This window comes from Colletotrichum chrysophilum, assembly GCF_026319265.1.
Source record: "Colletotrichum chrysophilum strain AFK26 chromosome Unknown scaffold_22, whole genome shotgun sequence".
Taxonomy (NCBI): Eukaryota; Fungi; Ascomycota; class Sordariomycetes; order Glomerellales; family Glomerellaceae; genus Colletotrichum; species Colletotrichum chrysophilum.
Genome location: NW_026517309.1, coordinates 135798 through 152584, shown reverse-complemented (window position 1 = coordinate 152584; position 16787 = coordinate 135798). Strand labels below are relative to the sequence as shown.

General features: G+C 57.3%; 6 protein-coding genes across 6 annotated transcripts; 2 read left to right on the top strand and 4 right to left on the bottom strand.

Annotated features, from left to right (window-relative positions):
• Positions 1-484: 484 nt before the first annotated feature.
• COL26b_003803 (uncharacterized protein) lies at positions 485-1897 on the bottom strand (the record flags this gene model as incomplete). The annotated part of the gene is made up of 2 exons (XM_053176694.1): positions 485-1644; positions 1702-1897. 2 exons carry the CDS (start codon positions 1895-1897, stop codon positions 485-487), a joined length of 1356 nt encoding a protein of 451 aa, XP_053039304.1.
• A 1163-nt stretch (positions 1898-3060) lies between these two features.
• On the top strand, positions 3061-3549 carry COL26b_003802 (uncharacterized protein; the record flags this gene model as incomplete). Its single annotated transcript, XM_053176693.1, has 1 exon — positions 3061-3549. One exon carries the CDS (start codon positions 3061-3063, stop codon positions 3547-3549), a length of 489 nt encoding a protein of 162 aa, XP_053039303.1.
• A 524-nt stretch (positions 3550-4073) lies between these two features.
• On the bottom strand, positions 4074-5992 carry COL26b_003801 (uncharacterized protein; the record flags this gene model as incomplete). Its single annotated transcript, XM_053176692.1, has 2 exons — positions 4074-5731; positions 5902-5992. 2 exons carry the CDS (start codon positions 5990-5992, stop codon positions 4074-4076), a joined length of 1749 nt encoding a protein of 582 aa, XP_053039302.1.
• Positions 5993-9552: 3560 nt separating this feature from the next.
• LYS12 (homoisocitrate dehydrogenase) lies at positions 9553-10682 on the top strand (the record flags this gene model as incomplete). The annotated part of the gene is made up of 2 exons (XM_053176691.1): positions 9553-9577; positions 9637-10682. 2 exons carry the CDS (start codon positions 9553-9555, stop codon positions 10680-10682), a joined length of 1071 nt encoding a protein of 356 aa, XP_053039301.1.
• Positions 10683-12026: 1344 nt separating this feature from the next.
• Positions 12027-14478, bottom strand: MEF1 (Elongation factor G, mitochondrial; the record flags this gene model as incomplete). The annotated part of the gene is made up of 2 exons (XM_053176690.1): positions 12027-12081; positions 12140-14478. The coding sequence occupies 2 exons, from the start codon at positions 14476-14478 to the stop codon at positions 12027-12029; spliced, it is 2394 nt and encodes a 797-aa protein (XP_053039300.1).
• Positions 14479-14821: 343 nt separating this feature from the next.
• COL26b_003798 (uncharacterized protein) lies at positions 14822-16077 on the bottom strand (the record flags this gene model as incomplete). Its single annotated transcript, XM_053176689.1, has 2 exons — positions 14822-15501; positions 15561-16077. The coding sequence occupies 2 exons, from the start codon at positions 16075-16077 to the stop codon at positions 14822-14824; spliced, it is 1197 nt and encodes a 398-aa protein (XP_053039299.1).
• Between the last annotated feature and the right edge of the window lie 710 nt (positions 16078-16787).

Below are 16787 nucleotides of genomic sequence, written 5' to 3'. Positions count from 1 at the left end.
GACGTATAACGCAGCCTGTTTGTCCAAAGGGAGGCGATCAATCGTTGCATGTCGCCTGAATGATTTGAGTAATGTTTCCAGGCGTAGACAACGACATTCAGCCTTGTCGCGATCGCATATTCTGAAGTAGTACCCATGATGATTTGGAATGCACTGAGGGCCATGTGATGCCTGTCCTCCTCTCCCGAGGAAACTCAAGTCACTCTGGTAAGCATCGATTCCAGACTTCATGTCCACTTTAGTAATATGAAAAGGCGGACGTTTATGATTGGGCGCGAGCATATCATCATCATGACGATCAACACGCCTGGCCGGAGGTAAACCGTGAGCAGAGTCGTTGCGATCAAAACAGATTCATCGCGCAGGATTCATATCCAAAACCCTCAATTATCAGATTATCTCGTGAGAAAAAGCCCGTCTTAACAATCCACCACTCAAGAAACCATATTTCGCCTTCCAAAAAGGAACAACAACAAGAACATGCTCATCCAAACTTCTTCTCAAACTTCCTCAGCATGCCCGTGACGCCCCTCTCGAGCCGCCCCGCGTTCGCCTCCAACTTGCCCGCCGGCTCCTGCTTGACCATGTACCCCTTGTACCGGGCCGCCTCCTGCTCCGTCGGCCGGTAGAGCTGCTGGTGCACCGAGTAGTCCACCGCCGCCGGCGACTGCGGCTGCGTCGTGTACGAGTACTGCGAGAATCCCCCGATCGGCGTAGCTCCGGGGCTCGTGACCGGGGGCGTGCCCGTCGCGCCTGGCGTCTGAGGAGGCGGCGTTGGCTGCTGGGCCTGTTGCTGTTGGGGCGCTTGTTGAGGCTGGGCCGGCGCTGTCTGCGGCGGGGGTGGAGGTGGAGGAGGCTGCAGACCCGGGGTGCCGGGAAAGTTGCTGCCGTAGGGGCTTGCCAATCCCGGCGAGGCCAGGCCGCCGTGGACGGCTTGTACGGGCATGGTCACGGCGCGCTGGAGCCCGGGTTGCGGTGGAGCGCCAAACTGCGGAGGCGGGGGCGGTGGAGGGAGACCGGTGGCGCCGACCTGGGCGGACTGGAAACCCGGGGGCGGGACGAAGCCGGGAGAGAAGGGAGCCTGGGCGTCGTATGCTACTGCGGCCGCTAGGGGGTCCACCCCGCCGTCTTCTGGGGGAGGAGTCTTTTCTCGGTGTCTGATTGCCTCGGGCGCGGCGGGCGCGGCGGGGTTATATGCCATCGGCACAAAGCTTGCTGGAGGTTCTTGCTGCGCCGGGACAGCGGACGTTGGAGGCCCCGCGAAACTGACGGGCGCTTGTTGTTGAGGTTGCTGGGGGCTGCCGTAGTGAGGATCCGAGATCGCGGCGTGCTCGAGCTGTTGCACGACTGCGCTCACGGGGTCGGCTTGGTGATGGCTGTGGTGGTGTGATGGCTGCGCCGGCTCGTCAAGAACCTCGACCTGCGCCGGCGGGAGGACTCTGCGGATGCCATTGACGAACTGGAGCGCGTCCTCCTGCTTCCAGAAGTAGATGTCGAGAGAGTGAAGCTTGTAGTGGTACTTGTTCTGATTTTGGGGGTCGTAGGTCGGGAGATGCCACTCCGTCTGGTCCGTCGTTTCGCCGACAGTGAGGGTTACCATGCATTGGTGATTATAGGTGTACTGCACGTGCGTCTTATCGAGGACTAGACACCACTATTGTCAGCTCTCTGGCTACGGCGGCGCATGGCGGCGCAACATACAACCGTCAAAGGCATCTTGATCATCCGTGCCTGGGTGGTTCGCGATCTCAATGCGCGCGCGGCGGTCATTCGCGTTTTCGAACAGATAAACGTAGGAGCCCTTATCGAAGCGGTGGTGAGGGGGGTTATTCGTCGGCGGGCCGTAAAAGTAATGAATGTCTCCAAAGCTGTGAAGCGTCACAGGCCAGTCAGCCATGATGTTGTTTTCCCCTCAAGTCAAGTAGCACTGCTACTGCTGTTCTTTCTGCGTCTGAGAAGATGGAGCAAACTCACAGAGTAGCTACGTTCTCCTCGCCCGGCCGGGTCGCCATCCTGGTTTTGTTGGAACCTGTGTTTCCAGGAATAGATCTTCTGGTCGTTGGGAAAAGGCAATCGGCCGAGCAATCAATCTGAACCCCTCCCTCCCACTCGCGAGGGTGAGAAGCACAGGAGCGGCGCAAGCTGTGGAATTACCCCGCCTCGGTCAAAGGCCAAGGGCGGCAGCAGGACGACAATAGAAACAGACTGCCGTTGGGAGGTGTGTGTGGTGTTTGGTGTGGCACGTTTATTGCGGACTCTTTGCAAGGAATAGCACAAATATAGTACGTACGGAAGGAGGACAAGAGTGTCGGGGAAGAGAGGAGGGAGGATGGTTTGTGAGGGCTAGATAATTAAGGTAGGTCTCCTTGGAACCGGCCCATCCTCTTTCTCTTCCCTCTGCCCTGCCAGTCAGCTTTTTGTACCACTCGGTACTCGGTCGCAAGAGAGAAGAAGAAAAGACCCAAGCACAGATTCTTGCGACCATCCCACTGTCCCGCCCATAGCTCCAATGCGCCGGCGTCTAAATGCATGCTGCTCGACTGGAGGAGCCTGCAGGTGGTCGCATCGAGTGGTCAACCGGGCGCTTACAGGAGGTTGAAAGAACCAATGACACGCGGCGACCGGGGTGAAAGTGAGAAGCACTCCCAGTCGGCCGCGGTCCCCACGGTCCTCGAAGTGGAGCTTTCTGGACCGTTGGGCACGGACCATCGTCCGTCAGCCAGAATCCTTAGTCATCATTCGACGACCGGCCGGGCTGCGTTCCAAAAATTTGGCGATAGCTTCCATATCGCCGGTTTGGTCAGGTGACGGTCTGGAATTCGCAATCTTTGGAGCCACCCCACGCGCAGCACGCTGTTTTCAAAGGTCAAGGGTGACATACAAACCAGTCAACCGCTCCCAATTGAGCTCACGCCGTAAGAACATGCCACCGATGTCCCGGAAACTTGATCGCATCTAACTTGCCCCCTCCTAGAACCGCACCCTTCCGCACCCTCTCACCCCTCGACGCAACCTCCCCACGATACCCGAGCCCCGGTGCTCACCCAATCATCCCTCAAGATGGGTTTCACAAACATGATCAACGCGTGCTCGCACCTTCAGAATGCCTCCCGCGCCCGCCTCGGCATGACCTCCATCGTAAACACCAAGCACAACCTCAACCTCGCCCTCGCCCTGCAGCGCGCAGGCTTCCTCTCCTCCCTCTACCGCGGCGGCCCCGCGCCCCCGACCCCGGAGCAAATGTCCGAGCCTCCGGAACCCATCACCACCGCCAACGTGGCCTCCCGCCGCCTCTGGGTCGGCCTCAAGTACTGGAACAACGAGCCCGTCCTCAAGGGTATCAGCATGGTCACTAAGCCGAAGCGACCCGTCAACATCTCCTTCAAGGACCTCGAGCTCGTCGTCAGAGGGTTCCAGAGCAAGGACGGCCTGATCAAGGGCATGACGTTGGGCGAGTGCATGTTCATCTCCACCGACAGGGGCGTTTTGGAGGCGAGGGAGGCTTTGGCTAGGAAAGTGGGAGGAATGGTCCTGTGTCGTGCAAGGTAAAATAAGAGAGAAAAAGAAAACAAAAAAAGAATGACGGATGGGGTTTTGGACGAAGACGAGGACTCGGTCCGCAAACGGATAGACGAATGGCCTCAAAAATGGCGTCTTGGGGAAAAGGCACCAAAAAGGGACAAACGGGCGGCCGATTTGTAGACGCCCGGTGGGAGACATGTCCTCCACGTACTGTACAAAATCTGTATTTTGTAGAAAACATGAACACACCATTTCACGCTTCACTTTGCCCCGGCCCTGTTACAACGCTTAGAGTGCACATGCACCGAAGAGTATCATCACAAGAAGGAGCTTCAATCGCCGAAGTGAAAATGCTTGCGAGTGGTATTCATTCTCTATAACTAATCTTAATCCTTGGGCTCCAGACACCAACTTATTGCTCCGGAACCCCTAAAAAAAACTCTCACGAACGAAGAAATTTACGCCTTTTTGTCGGTCAGGTATCATGGTACACCCCAATCGTCTAAACTATACATTTGCCTCCACCCCTCTTCAACACGCTACACGCTTCTTTATGCTGTCTCAGTCTTGACTTCTGTGGTCGCCACGCTGGAAGCAGGAGCCTCGTTCTGCTCCTCGACGGTCTCCTCAAGGAGCTCCTCAAACTCATCCGGGCTCTTTAGCTCGTGGGTGTCTCCCTCATCAATGGACAGTCTCGCCGCTCGCTGCGTGAGCTCATCGAACTCGGGAGACTCAGGGCGATCCTCGTTGACGCCGTCGGATCCAGACGTAACGGCGGCACTGGGCTCGGGGTCAGAGGTCTTGTCCGAAGAAGACTCCTCAGGAATAGGCTCCGGTGTGACCGGTGCCTTGACTGGCTCCGGCTCAGGCTTGACCTCGACGGGCTCCTCGGCCTTGTCAACAACCTCAGCCACCTTCTCAACCGTCTCAACCTGAGCGGTTTCGGCCGCCACCTCCTCAATCGAGGGCTCCTTCTTGGTGAAGGGGCTTCCTGTACGAACGGACTCGGGAGAGCGCTTGATGGTTCTTCTCGGGCTTCTCGAGACGGATGAAGCTTTGCCGCTGCCTTGCGTGGAGCTGCGGTGTCTGGGAGGCGTGACGGGGGCCTTCTCGGTGGTCTTGGAGCTCGAGCTCTGGGTCGGACGCATCATACGCGCCAGGAAGTTCTCGTCGACCTCCTTCTCCTTCTTGGTGATAGGGTGATCCTGAAGAGGCTTCTTCGGCGGGGGTCCAATGCTGGGCCTGGGCCGATTGATGACCGAATTCTGGCGCTTCAGAGTCTTGTGCGGCCCGGCACCGGCGGCGCTCGCTCTGCTAGCCGGGCGGCCCTGGTTGCCGGAGGAGCGAGAGAGGGTCTCACGGGGAGCTTCCCCCTTGACCTTGGAGACAGACGCGGCAGTCGGGGCCATGAGGGACGCCGGAAGTCTCACGGGCCTTGTGGGAGACTTGACCTTGGGCTTAACAAAGCCGGCGCCGCTAGGCGGGGTAACGTTTACGGGGGCGGGCTTCTTGTTTGATCCCGCCGTCTTCGCGCCAGTCTTTGGCATGCTAGTTGCCGGCTTCTCGGGGGTTTTCTTGGCCGGGTCATGGGCCGCCTTGGGGGCGCTCAGCTTCGAGCCGGATTGAGGCAGCGCGGGTGCCTTGGTGGTGGTCGGAGACCTCGTGGGCGTCTTCGATCTCGCCTTGATTGCGGCAGGGGGCGCGAGGCTTTTCGGAGCAGGCTTTGCGGTGCTTTTAGCCTTGGCGGCCGGCTTCGCCGTGTCGGCGGCAGCTGCAGCTGCGCCGTTGGTAGGTGCGGAGGGGGTCTTCTCGGTCGGGTCTCCGGGGAGAAGCTCGGGCGTGGGCGTCTCGATGTCGACGTGCTTGTCGGGATTGTGGCTTGGCTTGTCGGTCACGGCGCCGAGGCTTCGGGTGGCAGCTTGGGGAGAGCCCTTCGTCGCGTCAGGGCGGCGAGGAGACTCGGGAATGGTCTCGCTGACAACACTGGCCTTGAAGCCGCCGGAAGTCTCCTCGGTGGCCATTGTCTTGTCGGATTGGCCAGAGACAGACGCCTCTCCCTCGGTGTGGCTGCTCAGGCGCCGCTGAGACAAGCTCGACTCATTGCTGGGGTCTCGGCGAAGTCCGACTCTGCCGTCCTTCTCGACGGCTACGAAGCTGGTGCGAATCTTGGAGAGGGGGCGGGCTGGAGGCGGAGGGGTTTCGGTGCCGTCTGGGAAGGTTATGCGGTTAGCAAAGATTCAGAACGGGACGCGATTACAAGAAGACAATATGGGTGCAGTTCATAGCGAATAGTGCTGCGAGGGGCGACTTGCAAGCTGGAGCATCGCAGTGCAGCTGTGCAGGGCAAACGAGAGAAGAAGAGTGGTGGACAGCACTTACTGGAAGAAAGTCCAGGCGATCTACCTCGATCTGGCGGGCTCGCGTCCTGTTTCTGCTCGAACATTGCCCGCAAGTTCTTGACTGCGGACATGGCGACGGTGTCGGGTCGCTGCCTTGCGACGAGGTACTCTGCTAAACTTTCGGTGGAAGCTGTAAGGGAGGTTGGAGTTGCGACGAGTATCTCGTTGGGCGATATGTTGGGCGAAGAAAGCGCGGCGCAAGATGCTCAAGGGCTATAAGGAGGAACTCGGCGCTGGAGTGTTTCCAGCACGCAGGCGCATGCCGAGTCAGGTTCGTATCTGCGGAGAAGGCGGAAGCAGGCTTCGAAGTCGGGCAGCGGTCACGACGTGTGAGCTTTTTCGAAGTCGTGGGTTTGGGGGCTGAGCGGGAGGGAGAAAGTGGGAGAGAAGGGCAGGATTGGATTCGGGGGCGGCGGTGTCAGTTCAGCGAGGCGAGGCAGGCAGGCAGACAGACGATGGATGATCAGCAGCGTTGTGGGTATCTCGAGCTGGGTTTGTGTGGAGTTGTAGGCGGGTGAGAGACGGGAGAGCAGCGAGGTGCTATGCTAAATGCATGATCTGTAGAAGAGGAAGATTGCGAAAGCTGTCTTGTCTCGATGCCTGGGGGGGAGTGCTGTGGTGTTGTGTGCTGCAAGTGGTGCGTGTGTGGTTGGTGTCTCAGTCAGAGTCTCTCTCGTCTGGTGTTTGGTGTCCAGTAGTTCCAGTCCCGTCTCCCCTCGGTGGGCGCGTTTGTCCGTCCACTTGGTTCAGGTCCCGTCGGGTCTGTGGTCTCCTAGGTTCAGTGCGAACAGAGGAGAAAATGGAACGGCCACGGTCAGGGTGTGTGAGGTGCGGTACGGATACTCGTGGGTGCGGGTGGTTCGAGAAGGGGACAGGTGAGGTTGCTTGTTCATCAGGGCTAGCATTTAAATTACGGCCACCCCATAATCCCATAATCATAATCAGAAGGGACTGGATCGATCAAAAAGCCCACCACGCGGTAGGCCACTATTTGCCAATTCGAACGCACCAGACCACCGCGGTCTGCTCGTGTAGGGCCTGCTCGATCCTCGGCGTCATGTACTATCTGCTTAACTTTGGGATAGATACCTCATCACCAAGAGCGAGAGTTGTACACTAATACAATACAGAGTCACAGAGTAGGTAAGGTACACTCTAGCATTAGGGGGAGGGGGGCGGCGTTGTGAGGGGTGTGTGCGAGCATTCAGGGGTTCCCATACATGCACATGCTCATTCGCTGCTACACTGCCAAACCGACCCGACGCCAGCTCACTGTCACAGACTTAGCTCGTCTTCAACATGAGGCGGTGGGTGGTGGGTGGTGTTGGCGACGCGTTTATGTAAGGACTGGTGCATGGCATATGCAGTTTATGCCTGTATGCATCATGTACACTGCCTACCTTACAGGCTTACACAGCTATGGAACACAGCCAGCCAGACGGATGGTTCGCGTTCACTGCAACGCCGCGGTGCGCGTCCCCAGCCTCCCAGTCCCAAGAAAGAACATGCAGGAGCTCCAACGGCGGGCATCCACTGGCCATTCCAGCTGCTCTCGCTTGTCGAAAAGCCTGCAGGGCCTCAAATGGGAGATCCATTGGCCCAGGGTCGTCGAACATGGTTCTGGAAGCTGCTCATTAACGGCCAGTGCCTCTTGGTCAGCGAGAGTCTCCCCCAGGGCCCCAATCCTCCCTTTTTGAAGAATTGTCATTTGAGCACATGAAAACCACAGAGGGGGTGGGCGGTGATAGGTCCCAGGGTGCCAACAATATGAGGTACTCATTACCTTACGCGAGTACTTTTGAAGACACATCACAAGTCAAACACAACGTCACAGCTCACTGTTGGCAGCCAGACCCCCTTTTCCATCCAACCATCCCTCCAGACTCCGTTCCCCTCTATCCCTTGGCTTGGTGGTGCTTGCCCTTGTAGGAAAATGCCCCTCCTACCTCTCGCTGCCCTCACCTGAAGTGTTCGGGGAGTCTGTCGTGTCTGTCTGTTGTCCCAGGCCGTGTGATGCCGCCGTCGCCGCGGTTTAGTCCGCAGCTGCAGCTGCATCTGCAGCTAGTGCCTGACTGTTGGGCGCGGCAGGATCGACAAAAAGGGGAAATTCGGTAGCAATGTCGGTTTGGCAGCCGTCGGATGCCGCCAACCGGGCGCAATGACGAGACGGCGCTGACAACTTACAGCGGTAGCTCTGGTAACTTATCAAAAGTGAAGCACGCCTACAAACGGTCTCTGAGGTGATGGACATGAACGCCGCCGGACGAGCTTTCTTTCCCTCTCTCAGGTCCATATCTTTAATCTTTTTTCATTACCTAGTGGGAAAGCTAGGTACAGCTCCAATGCACGGTCTCCTGTTTCACAGTCTCTCTTCTTCTCATCCGCTGTGCATTAGTGCGTCTGCTGGACTGCGAGCTTACCGCCTCTTGCCGCTTAACCCGTTTATCAGAATATGCATTATTCAGAAAAGGGGCAACGGTCAGGAGCGACGCGAAACACGGCTCGACGGAGGTAGGGAGAGAAAGAAAGAAGGAAAAAAAAAAAAAAAAAAAAGGTTGGCGTTCTTGTTTACTCAAGCGGCTTTCTTTATCCCTAGCTTATCCGGCTGCTCTGGCAACTGAGCCCTCCACCGTTTGACAGTGAGAGACAAAGATCAAAGAAAATGACAGTCCATCAATCATCCTTGGGATCACGCAAAAAAGAAGATCGGAAAAAAAAAGTCATGTATCTGGAACGCGACTCCGGTCTGCAGCACGGCCCCCTTTTTGCCTTCCATTTCCCACCTCGGGAGGGAAGAGCTTCCCCTCTCGCAATGCTCTGGAAGCTCTCTGGAAGCTCTTCAATCCCGGCACGCCCGCGCTGTTCCCTCTGTTCTCCAACGCGCTAGAAGCGAAGAATGTGGGGAGTCTCTCAGGGGTCGTCACATCCCCTCGGCCGCTAACCGGCGACAACCTTGCCCATATAATTTCCGTCTGTGAGGCCCCAAGTTTGCTGTGCTGCGTCAATTGACTCGCTCCATGCTCATTGCTGCTCGCGGCCTGACCTGACCCGACCCAGGCACCATACGGATGCACTACTGTGCCGTACATTTGTACCCTTAGGGCAAGTTCGTTGATGAGAAGGTAGATCGTAGGGCCGGCTAATGGTGAAGGACTGTGGCCCGAGTACCCGGGGCGTGCCGCCGGGATGGGTAGCATTCCGGGAATCAAATAGGCACTCACTCAATCTCTGAAGCTCGCTTTCTGGCGGTGCAGGGCGAACAGCGCATCAACGGCCGACACCAGACCGTCCAGTACCGCCGTAAACACGCTGTCCAAGATGAGATGCGAAAGCGAATCATGCGCCTCGTTGCAGCGCTGGAGAGGACCAACAAAAAGTTCACCTTGAAAGAACCTGACGCAATGGCGCGGAAGTAGCCGCGGTTTGAAAGCTCCGATGTGTTGGACCCTGCTCCAAGAATAACGGCCGCCCGTTGGTCGCTCGCCGAACGGCCCTCGGTGTGGCTGGCCCGACCTCCGATATCGACCGTCCATGCAGGTAACTTTTTTTGCGTCTCGGCTGTGAATGAGTCGGGCTTCGTTTCCTTCAACCAGAAGACAATCCACCCGCTGGCCGCCAATTGAAGCCCATCATGTCTGTCAGAACTCTCAGAATCGGTAGGACCCCCGTGGGAAAACTCAATTGGCCAATTCCGCATTTACTAAACATTTCCCAGGCCTGATCCCCGGTGACGGCATCGGCAAGGAGGTCATCCCCGCCGGCCGCCGCATCCTCGAGGCCCTCCCCGCTTCCCTCGGCCTCAAGTTCGAGTTCACCGACCTCAAGGCCGGTTTTGAGACCTTCGAGCAGACGGGCGCCGCCCTCCCCGACAAGACCGTCGAGATCCTCAAGAACGAGTGCGATGGCGCCCTCTTCGGAGCCGTCTCCTCCCCCACTACCCCGCGCAAGGGCTACTCCTCCCCCATCGTCGGCCTGCGCAAGAAGCTCGACCTCTACGCCAACGTCCGCCCCGTCAAGTCCGTCTCCACCGACCGCAAGCTGATCGACATGGTCATCGTCCGCGAGAACACCGAGGACCTGTACGTCAAGGAGGAGAAGACCTACGACGGCCCCAACGGCAAGATCGCCGAGGCCATCAAGCGCATCAGCGAGAACGCCTCCCACCGCATCGCCGCCATGGCCGGTGAGATTGCCCTCCGCCGCCAGAACGTCCGCGCCACCGGTGCATCCAGCATCCACAGCAGCCCCCTCGTCACCATCACCCACAAGTCCAACGTCCTCTCCCAGACCGACGGCCTCTTCCGCCAGACCGCCAAGCAGGCCCTCGCCAACCCCAAGTTCTCCAGCGTCAAGGTCGAGGAGCAGATTGTCGACTCCATGGTCTACAAGCTCTTCCGCCAGCCCGAGGACTACGACGTCATCGTCGCCCCCAACCTGTACGGCGACATCCTCTCTGACGGCGCCGCCGCCCTCGTCGGTTCTCTTGGTCTCGTCCCCAGCGCCAACGTCGGTGAGGGTTTCGCCATGGGCGAGCCCTGCCACGGCTCTGCCCCTGACATCCAGGGCATGGACATTGCCAACCCCATCGCCACCCTTCGCAGCGCTGCCGTGATGCTCGAGTTCCTGAACGAGGAGGCTGCCGCCGCCAAGATCTACGCCGCTGTTGACGCCAACCTGGAGGAGGGCAAGCTCCTCACCCCTGATCTCGGTGGCTCTGCCAAGACCAGCGAGGTTGTCGCCGACGTTCTCCGTAGAATGTAAGGTGTCGTGTTGACATAAAATTTGGAATGAGGCAACTTCCGTGACTGGATATGGCAGTCGGCGCAGGCAGCTGCGTCTTTGATACCTACCATATTACTAAAAGTACTTGTTTGACCTAGCAACTCTGGGTACTCATCGCTCTTTCCTGCCGTGCAATGAGTGAAATTTCTCTTCCGTAGACCTTGCGCGCATGCTCCTGCTTAAACACACGGTCCAAAAGGTCATTGCTCAGAATTTCCTCCCAGCAACCCTACAAATGCCAGCCATCGCCACTAGCATGAGCTTCGTGGCCTCTTACGCTTCCATCATCCCTATCCCTCCCTCGTCTCAGCCCCAGAGCCGGAGCTCTCTTGCATTAGACACCGACAACGGCGAAAATGCCAAGACTCACCACCGGCTGGCCGACTGGCTCAAGCAAAAAGCCCGACTGAAGCCATCCCGACACCATCAAGCTCCACAAGAATCAGCTTCGATGCCCGAGCCAGAGAAGATTGAAGCAGTTCCAACACCGACACCCACATACGCGACAACCGAGAAAGCAACGAGAAAAGCAGACAACTGCTTCGGGTTGAGCTGCTTTGGTCATCCCAGTACCAGGCGTGATCGACGTCCAACACCCTACGTATACACATGGCAAACAACGGAGGCAGACAGTATGCTTCCAAGCAGAGCATCAAGCCGTGTTTCAAGGGGCCCAAGCAAGAGGATGATTGTGCAAAATGTTTGAGTATCGCTTGAAGTTTAGCATTTCCGCCGAGGATCCTGGGGATCGTTCGCTGGAGTATGTCATGGCAGCCGGGAGAAAGTTGGGAAGGACAACAGCCCGAAGTCTATCGCCAATAACAATCAACCCTATCACATCCTCCTCACGCAGACAACAGTAGTTTCGCTGTCTTAGAGTGTCGACACCTATAGTTGCAGAAAGCTTCCTCCAACCTCTTTTCATCAGCCCTCGACGTTAACGTCCCCCAGAGTCGCCATATTGCTAAGATTGATAAAAGCACAAGACGAAAACGGAGACATGATGGGGACGGTTGCACGGAAAGCACATTGGGAGAGACGAGGTCTGTATTTCTTCAAAGTCTAGTTTCTATCATGAATCACGTTACCCCGCAAGCCTTTCTTTTCAAGGCTTCAGGGTGATTTTCGTCCAGGCTCTACATTCCTGGTGTATGACATTAGATAGATATACATGTATGTACGCCGCTCAAATAGGCGACATACGACCGACCATTCTCGGCGAGCTCATGACGCCGAGCGGCGGTCCGCTGTTGATACACGACGTGATGCCACAAACGGGCCACGGATTTGATACAAGGACCCAGTGGGGGTAGCCAATGTGGCTTACTTGGTACGCTTGGCAGCCAACTCCTTCTGGTAGTTGGCGATGAGCTCCTTTCTGGGGGGGATTGTTAGCATGCATAATACACAAACATCAGATGGGCAAGGAGACGTACTGGAGGTGGGGAGGAGCAGCGGCGTAGTGGCTGAACTCCATGGAGAACTCGCCCTTGCCCTGGGTGGCGGCACGGAGCTGAGAGCTGAAGCCGAACATGGCGTTGAGACTGCAGTCGGCGATGAGGGTGAAGTCCTCGGTGCCGACCTCGGTGTCGTGGATGGTGGCGTTGCGCTTGTTCATGAGCATGATGATGTTACCCTGGAACTCGTTGGGGGCGGTGATGGTGGTCTTCATCAGGGGCTCGAGGACCTGGCCGCCGGCCTCGTCGAAGGCCTTGCGGAAAGCCATCTGGGTGGCCAGGCTGAAGGCGTGATCGGAGGAATCAGTAACGTGGGTGGAACCGTCGTTGACAATCATCTTGGTACCAATGACCCTGTGGCCGAGGAGGGGACCCCTCTCGGTGACCTCCTCGAAGCCCTTGCCGCAAGCGGAAAGGAACTTGTCGGGAATGGTGCCACCGACCACCTGAGTCTCGAAGTAGTTCTTCTCGGGGTCCTCGAAGGGCTCGATCCAGCCAGCGACACGGGCGTAGTCACCAGGGCCACCGGACTGTCTCTTGAAGAGGAAGTCGTAGTCGGTCCTGCGGGAGATGGTCTCGCGGTACGACACGCGGGGCTTGCCGGTCTCGCAGTCGACCTTGTACTCGCGGCGGAGACGCTCGACGTAAATCTCGAGATGCAGTTCGCCCATGCCGGAGATGATGGTCTCCTCGGACTCCTCGTCGACGTGCAGACGGAAGGTGGGGTCCTCGCGCTGGAAGCGGTTCATGGCCTTGGAGAAGTTGTCGGCGTCGCTGGTGCGCTTGGGCTTGATGGACAGCGACATGACGGCGTCGGGGACGAACATGGAGGACATGGTGTAGGGCAGGTTTCCGTCGGTGAAGGTGTCGCCGGAGGCGCAGTCGACGCCGAAGACAGCGCAGATCTCGCCGGCGCCGATCTCGTTGACGTCCTCCATCTCGTTGGAGTGCATGCGGACGATGCGGGGGATGCGGACCTTCTTGTCGGTGCGGGAGTTGAACAGGTAGGATCCCTTGCGGAGCTTGCCCTGGTAGACGCGGATGTAGGTGAGCTGGCCGTAGTTGTTCTCCTCGAGCTTGAAGGCGAGTCCGACGAAAGGGAGCGAGTTGTAGGGCACCAGCTTGACCTCGGTCTCGTCGCGCTTCCTGTCCAGAGCCTTGTTCTCGACCTCGGAGGGGTTGGGCAGGTAGTCACAGACAGCGTCGAGGACGGTCTGGATACCCTTGTCGGCGAGGGCGGAACCCATCATGACGGGGGAGAACTTCAGGGCGATGGTAGAACGGCGGATGGCGGCCTTGATCTGGGGAATGGTAGGGGTCTGCTCCTCGAGGAAGATTTCGGCAATCTCGTCGTCGACGTCGGCAAGCTTCTCGATGAGTTCCTGGCGCTTCTCCTCGACGATGTCTGCATAGCCGTTGGGGACCTCGGCGACCCTGACCTGGGTGCCACGGGGGCCCTCAAAGTAGTAAGCCTTCTTCTCGATGATGTCAATGACGCCCTGGAACTCGTTCTCGGCACCGATGGGGACCTGGATCGCGGCGGCGGGGATCTTGAGCTTCTTGTTGATCTGCTCGACGGCCTTCCAGGGGTTGGCACCCATGCGGTCCATCTTGTTCACAAAGCTGATGCGGGGGACGTTGTAGCGCTTCATCTGACGGTCGACGGTGATGGTTTGGGACTGGACACCGCTGACGGCGCAGAGAATCATGACGGCACCGTCGAGAACACGCAGAGCGCGCTCGACCTCGATGGTGAAGTCAATGTGACCGGGGGTATCGATGATGTTGATGTGGTATGTTTCGTCTTTTCCGTTTTCCTTCTTGGTCCAGTCGGCGAAGGTAGCCGCAGACTGGATGGTGATGCCTTTTTCTCTCTCGAGATCCATAGAGTCCATCTTGGCGCCGACGGAGTCCTTTCCGCGGACCTCGTGGATAGCCTTGATCTTGCCAGAGTAGAAGAGAACTCGCTCGGTACATGTCGTCTTTCCGGAGTCGATGTGGGCGGCGATACCGATATTGCGCACGCGGGAGAGACGCTGGGCCTCCTCGGGGCTCATCTTGGCGGCGACGACCTCGGGGGTCAGGGCAGCGGCGTTCTCCTGAGCCAGCTTCAAAGCCTCTTGGGCGGCAGACCGCACGCGGGGGGTCGTGGAGAATGCACGCCTCGCGAGCTTCCATGATGCCGGGGTCGCTTGAGTGGTGGCGGCGGCAGGAGCAGCAGCCTTCACCTTGACGGCGATGCTGAAAGGCCGACTCGAAGGCTTTGCGCCTGTAAAGAGGCCGCCATTCGGCACTCTGACGGCCCTGGGAGCCCTCATCGTGACCAAAAGCGTATGCGGCGTATACAGAAGGGAAAGAATGGAGTAGGTAGAACTACGAAAAGAGGGAGATGGGACCCATTGGAGACAGGATGGTCTGATGGCGCACTTTTTTTGCAATCCCACACAATGCATGCGAAACTTTTTTTGCAGGGGTCCGAATTCGCGCCGGCCGCGACGGCACGTGTTTTCGTGGAGAAGTGGGGCATTCCCGGAGCTGGACGAATCGCTGCTGCGGGATTACACCGGCCGGTTCAACGGCGACGGGTCAGGCATTTGGTGGCATTCACGAATGGCATTCTTTTCTTTCAATCATTGTCTTGTGGATTTCAATGTTTCTCGGCTATGAAAGATTGGCCTCCACGTATTTCTCGAGCTTCTCCAGGGCTGCCTTGAGCACCTCCGTGTGGCACACATAGCCAATGCGGACATAGCCCGGGAAGTCCTTCCCGTCTCCGAAGCACCTGGACCCAGGTACGAAGAACACCTTCGTTTTGTTGAGAACATCCAGACAAAACTTGACATCATCTACCGGCTTTCCGCCATGGGTGAATTGGACAAATGCCGTGGTTCCCGCCTTGGGCTTGACCCATGAGCAGACGTTCTTATGCTTTTCGATGAAGGCTTCTAGCAACGCCTTGTTCTTGTTAGCGAGCGCGACGTTACGCTTCAGCAATGGCCTCCAGACTGGCTGCGAAAGGGCGTAAGAAGCGATCTGGTCATCTATCTGAGACACGCTTATGGTGGTGTAGTCTCTTGCTGAAGCGATTGCCTGGATGATGCCCTTGTCTTTTGATGCGATCCAGCCGATCCGGATGCCAGCCAACGCATAAGACTTGGACATGGAACCTGTGACGATAACCTTTTCGTAGCCAAAGGTGGTGACCGGAGGCGGCACTTCGGAGCCATCCTCGAAGAAGTTGTGAAACAACGGGCGGTAAACCTCGTCTGAGAAGAGGATGAGGTTGTGATTTTTGGCAAAGGCGACGATGTCCTTGAGCACTGTGATGGGGATTGGTGCTCCTGTGGGGTTATTGGGATTGTTGATGATGATCATCTGCAATACTATTAGTCAACAAAACCATAGAGGACGAGAGAGAGGAATGCCTTTGTATTTGACTTCACGAGACCCTCAAGTTCTTTGACATCGGGGACAAAGCCATTCTCCTTCTTCAATCTCCATAGTGAGACATCCGCGCCCAGACTCTCGGGAACGCCATAGAGCTGTTGATACGTGGGATACACACAGATGACGTGGTCGCTGGGGTTGACGAGGGTGTAGAGCAACAGGAAGTTGGCTCCGATAGCGCCTTGGGTGATCAGAACATCGTCCTGTTCAAGAATGCTTCGGGCTCCCGAACCGTCACTACCGCACAGTTGGGCAACCCGTTGTCGGAGGGGATCAGAGCCGCGAATGGGTCCGTAGACGAGCTTGGTGGAGAAGTCGATCGGGCCTGGAGCGCTCTTGTCCTCGGAGAGTGCCATCAACTCATCCACGGAGACGGAGGCGGCGCAGGTTTCGGCGATGTTGAGGCATCCCGGGGTAGTCTCATACTCGTCCATCCATTGCTCCACCTCGAAGGCCGCAATTCGGACCATGTTGAAGGATTCCGCTATAGGGAACAATTGACAACTCGATGGGCAGTAGTGAAGACGGTTTCGGTAGACGAAATCGTAGAACTGAATTGACACAATGCCAAGGCCTTACGGAGACCGAATTCGAGGTTCTCAAACAGTTGCTAGCGGTAACTTTGAAGACCGCTTCGACCTTTTAACGTGGGAGTACGTATCGGGTGCTGCGTGTGAATTCCGAGAGCACGGGCGACATGTCAGACACCAGCGCCCTCCCGCAGTCTAATGCATGACAACGACCCGTCAACAGGGCGCCAGGCGCGCATAAGCTTGATAGGAACCGGCAGCACTAAGAAACCAGCCGGAGGGTCTAAGGGCAGAGAAACAGACGGATCGGTTCCCCTAAGAGAGTTTGGGAATGAGTATTCAGATCCGAGCCAGGGTTGCATTGGTACAGCAGCTTGAGCAAGATCAGACTGCGTGGGCTTCGAGCTCTGACCTGCCGGAATCACTTTCCGCCACATGCCCAAGAGACCCGACTCACGCAAAAGAAAGAGATAAAGCGTCTATGGCCGGCTCGAATTGATTTCACTTTGCCAATCCTTTGATAATAGCGGACTACAAGACGGTAGATCGGACTGTAAACCTCTATCTTGGCGCCTTTGGATTTCACTAAGTGGAATGCTTAAAAGCATGTTGAGAAGCCCACTAGAAACATGCCACCGGGGCATTCGAGT